General features: G+C 45.5%; 1 protein-coding gene across 1 annotated transcript; it reads right to left on the minus strand.

Moving 5' to 3' along the window:
- Nucleotides 1-2976: 2976 nt before the first annotated feature.
- LOC136996320 (olfactory receptor 6M1-like) lies at nt 2977-3951 on the minus strand. Its single transcript, XM_067317250.1, has one exon. It carries the CDS (start codon nt 3949-3951, stop codon nt 2977-2979), a length of 975 nt encoding a protein of 324 aa, XP_067173351.1.
- Between the last annotated feature and the right edge of the window lie 1527 nt (nt 3952-5478).

Raw genomic sequence — 5478 nt, forward strand, 5'->3', positions numbered from 1 at the left:
ATTCCAACTATTTTCCCACAGGGGAAAATCAGCTCTTTGATGCTGGAAGACAGAAAGTGGGAATAAGAATTCATGTTTATTTTTTTGTACCAAGTGAAAAAAAAATTCTCAGGAAGAACTGGTGTTAAGTGACGCTGGTTGTTACACACAGGTAGATTGGGTTGGATTTATGTAACAACTTAGCGACTTCCTTAGGTTTCAGCTCAACAAATTCTACTCATCAAAAAGATAAATGTCTTAAGCTGAACTGGTCACCCTAGAAACGCCTTTTCCTTCTCGCTGACAGTATAGGAGCCCTGGATAACCTGTTCAGCTACAGTGATAGCTACTTGAAGTGAAGTGAATGTTTTCAAATCTGGTGAAAGGAGATCTCAAGTGAAGTGAAAGCATGCACTGGATGACATCAGGGTATCAGGTATGTGAACAGCTGTTGACAAACCATCTGGATCCATTAATTTCAGAAGCAAATCGTCCTGTTTCCGGCAGGGATGCAATGGAGAAAAGTGTCTTTGATCATCATAGAGTTATGGTTTTCTTCATAATTCAGCAGTCTCCAGAGTGCTTTCACTCTGCTTCATGATAACAGCTTTCCAGCTAGGATGATTATCAATTAAGTAGCTTTCTATGTGTATACATTCATGAACGCAAGCATATACACTCCCAGACCACTAGCCCAAACTGCAATTACACCTACTGCATAAGTTCGAATAAAGAAGTCAAACATATTATGATCAGGATCAGCCTGAAAAATGTTTTCCTCAATCCTCAAAATTGTTCCTACATATGTATGAAACTTTTGTCATGTTTTCTAAATAGCAATGAATAGTGGCATATTCCAAGGGAGAGAGATGGAGTGAAGACAGGAAAGCATTCAATTTTTTCTTACTTCATCTTTTGACTAGAAGGACCACAGTTAGAGCCTAAAATGTTCTGTTCTTCCTCTCTGCTTATGGTGAGTAATTTTAAAGCATCATCACCTTAACCCTGGGCATCCCAAAGACATACACAGTAGCCTATGAAGCACACTCTGAGCCTATGAGGTGGAAGATAGGACAGCAGGCCAGAGGTTTTTCTCTACAAGGTAGATAAGGCTGCTATGCAATGGTGCTAGCTTGATCCAGAGAACAGCTGGACATTTTGGATAGGATTCAGCCCAATGTAGGTGCCTTGTACCATTTCTGTACCGCAGGGTGTTGCACCCAAAAGAGCATGGGACTCTGTGGAACCTGCACGCAATCTGCCAGCCTCGTGCAGATATCTCGAAGAAGCCAGGGAATCTCAAACAGCATAAAGCATTTCTGTGTGCAATGCAATCTTACCTCAATAAAATATATTGCTGCTTCTCTCTTACGAGTGAAGTGCATCACTCCTCACTCATCCGCGACATCAGTGCTGTCCCTAATTAATAACAACCCTCAACTAAATGTTATTACCTGGTTGCAGCATCATATGGAATGGTTATCTCCTCTCGGTATAACCCCGCTCAACATTGGTTGGGCAGTCTGAGCAAATTTTGAAGGGCAGGATTTACGTTATCTACCTTTGGGTGTTTACCACATGGGCGTCAACCTGGGAGGGAGGCGCCTAAGCTCTGATGACAGTCCTGGATGGACTTAGGTGGGCTTTTGTTTTCTAAGCACAGGTGCCTATTGTTGTTGGAGATTCCCCAAATATTCCCCTGGTCTTCAGCTAGGTGTTCCAGAACAGCGTGGGTCTCCCAAGGCCCAGCATCATCTCTGTCAGCTCCATATGATATCTCAGGTGTCCCAGGGCATCTCCAATGGCAACAGACATCTGTGGCTAAATGAATCATGCCCTTTAATGATAAGTGGACACCTACATTTTAGGTTTATTACTTTTGAACTAAGCCTCTGTTCAGAGCCTTGCTGGAGGCTTTTCAAGTGTCACAGAATCGCAGAATCATAAAATAGTTGAGGCTGGAAAGGACCTCCGGAGATCATCTGGTCCAACCCCCCCCTACTCAAAGCAATGTCAGCTAGAGCAGGTTGCTCAGAACATTGTCCAGTTGGGTGTTGAATATCTCCAAAGATGGAGACTCCACAACCTCTCTGGGAATCCTGTTCCAATGTTCAGCCACCCACATAGTAAAGAAGTGCTTTCTTGTGTTCAAGTGGAATTTCCTGTGCTTCAGTCTGTGCTCATTGCCTCTTGTCACTGCTCCTGTCACTGGGCACCACTGAGAAGGGTCTGGCTCCGTCGTCTTTGCACCTTCTTTATTCTTTACAGATACTCATAAACATGGATACGATTGCCTCTGAGCCTTCTCTTCTCCAAGCTAAAGAGTCCCAGCTCTCTCAGCCTCTCCTTGTATGTCAGATGCTCCAGAACCTTAACCATCTTTGTGGCCATTCTCGGGACTTGCTCCAATATGCCCATGTCTCTCTTGTAGTGGGGAGCCCAGAACTGGACACAGCACTCCAGGCGTGGTCTCATCAGTGCTGAGTAGAGGGGAAGGGTCACCTCCCTGGACTTGCTGGCGATGCTCTTCCTAATGCAGCCCAGGATGCTGTCGGTGTTCTGTTAGTGCACCTAACAGAGGCAGGCAACAGACACAGCAGCTTGCGCAGCAGTTTGTGCAGCAGGGCACAGAGAAGGGGACCGTCACCTTTGCCCAGAACAGGATACACACCCTCAGCTATGGTAGCAATGTGCCACAGGGCACAGTGCCCCGTAGCCTTTGGAGCTCCAGGAGGAGGATGCAGCTCGGCAGGTCTTGGGCTGCAGGGAGTGCCTGGGGCCTCTTGCTGAGGCTTGGGCAGTGAGAGATGGTTTTCTAGCCTGCAGGAGATGTGTGCTCATTGAGGGGCTGTGCTGCCAAGCTAAGGAGTTGTGGGAGGAGGTCAGCAGCCTGGGCAGCATCAGAGATGATGAGTTTATGGATACTGTCAGCTGTTTCATTGCAAGAAAACAGTGTGTTCTGAGCACATACCTGTGAGTCTTCCAGCGGAGTCAACTTCAAACCCTCCGTGAATTCAGGCCAAGTCCGTGAGCTCCTACACACTTGCTGACTAAGTCCGTTAATGCCTCCTTGACCTTCTGGTTCCTAAGGCTGAATATGAAAGGATTCAGCATCGGAGTGAATGCAGTGGTGAGCAGAGATGCTACTTTGTTTAGGTTCATGGAGTTGGTTTGAGAGGGACGGACATAAATAAAGACTGAGGTGCCATAGCCGATAGTGACCACAGTAAAATGAGAGGCACAGGTGGAAAAAGCCTTCTGCTTGCCTGTGGCAGAAGGGGTGCGGATAATGGCACAGATGATATAGAAGTAGGAGAAGACAGTCAGCAGCAGGGAACCTAGCAGAATGGGCAGTGAAATGATGAAATCAATAAACTCCAGCAGCCGGATGTCAGCACAAGCCAGGTGCAGCAGAGGGGCACTATCACAGAAGAAATGGTTGATGGTGTTGGGACCACAGAATGGCAGCTGAAGCTTCATCACTGTGGGGACCAAAATGGAGAAAAATCCACACAGCCAGGATGCCACTACCAGCCACATACAGACCTTCTTTCTCATGATGTTGCTATAGTGCAGTGGGGAGCATACGGCCACATAACGGTCGTAGGACATGACAGCGAGCAGGACATACTCTGTGGTGCCCAGAAGGAAATAAAAGTAGCTCTGAGCCAGGCAACCATAAAAGGAAATTGTCTTCCTCTCCGAGAGGAAGTTTTCCATCATTTTGGGCACCACAGTCACAGTGATGAGAATTTCAATGATGGAAAGGTTGCGAAGGAAAAAGTACATGGGTGATTGTAAACGGTAGTCAGAGCAGGTTAACACGATGATAACAGAGTTTCCAACCACTGTCACCAGAAAGACAATGAAGAACAACATGAACAAGGTGACTTGTACTTCAAAGGGGTTCAGGAAGCCAATGAGGATGAATTCTGTCACACGTGTCCTGTTTCCAAAGTATGTATCTGTCATGCTCCTAATTTTCAAGGAAGGAGAAGAAAATAAGGGAGCTGGTGCATTTTAGGAGGTGCTGAAAAGTCAACTCTGAATTGCAGTGGAGAACACTGTTTTGAAGGAGTAAATAACTTATGATAATAAGAGGGTGGAACAGTAAGATGTGAGTGGAGAAGACTGAAGAGGATGCTGAAGATAGAAACACAGGGAGACAAAAAAGAAGAGCCTGGGAATCCCTTGCCTTAACATAGATGCCCCAAGTTAGATGCCATCCTAGACTTTACCCTCAGTGGAGGGAAAGTGGGACTTCCTGACAAGCATTCAGGTTATCTTAAAAGAGGTGACTAAGACCAGTCAGATGAACCCTCCTAACTTTTAAATGGGCAAAGCTGGGTGAACAGAATGCCACCCTAACCTAAATCCCAGGGTCTAGTCAGGATCAGAACCTCCTGCACTCAACTCAGATCTAGCATGAATCAGGGGTAGCTAATAAAGTAAAAAAGCATTGCCAAAACACAAATAGATTTGCATCCATTTTTGATCCAAAAATAAGGGACAAATCCAGGCTTATGGAGAAGCAAGTTACATTCAGGAACAGCTGCTTCCCAGAGAGAAGTACCAGAAAACAGCAGTGTCCCTTCATGGGGACCGTCAGAAATACTTACTTTTCAGTTACCGGATTTTTCCAGACACCATCTCCAACGTCTCTGTGCTGGCTTCATTTTACTTTCACAAATGAGAGCGGTGTCCTAGTCAGAGAGCTCATCTCCACATCTTAGGAACACCTGAGAAAAGAATTCATCGGTGGGAGTCATTGCTTGTGGGTCACTGTAATCCCTTTAACTTGCACTGAGTATCTTTCCTTTTCTCTGTACCACTACTATGTGGACATTTGAGGGAAATTTTCAAAGACAGGGACACCAGGAAACCTCTGAGAGCAAGCAATCTAATCTCTTCATCACCCTGCTGATGGCAATTTCAGTCTTCACCTATTTCCCCATTCACAGACATCATAAATATGTGGCGAAAAGTGCAAATGACCTTTTAAGATAAACCAGCTCAAAAAGGTAGCAAATTCAAGCAGTTCAATAACCACAGAGTCAGCGAGAGTTTTGCCTGTCAGTCTCCTTGTTCAACGCAGAGCAAGGAAGTTTAGCTGTGCAGGTGGCAGCCAGGCGTTTCTATGGCTTGCTGAATGTATTTGCAGACAAACTGATGAGCATGTTGCACAGCCTGGTCCTGAAAGGATAACCACTGGCATTTCTCTTGGGGAAGGAGAGTAAAGTTTGCAAAGTTTTATTAGCAGAATTATCCACGGGCAAGCGGCCACAAATTGAATAGTATTGGGTGTGCTCTAGCAGTTAGGCAACTGGAAGTAAAACTCAGCATGTTTTGGTGCACTGACAGAATTAGTAGCAGAATCCATTTGAATTCATTATAGACTGGTGACAACCAGTTGTGGGGAAGATGGTAGAGAAGAAGTAAGACGAGGATAAATTTGCTGATGGACAAATTGTCACATGTCAGAAGATGCTTCTGCCCAAC

The sequence above is a fragment of the Apteryx mantelli genome, unplaced genomic scaffold (genome assembly GCF_036417845.1).
Source record: "Apteryx mantelli isolate bAptMan1 unplaced genomic scaffold, bAptMan1.hap1 HAP1_SCAFFOLD_34, whole genome shotgun sequence".
Classification (NCBI taxonomy): Eukaryota; Metazoa; Chordata; class Aves; order Apterygiformes; family Apterygidae; genus Apteryx; species Apteryx mantelli.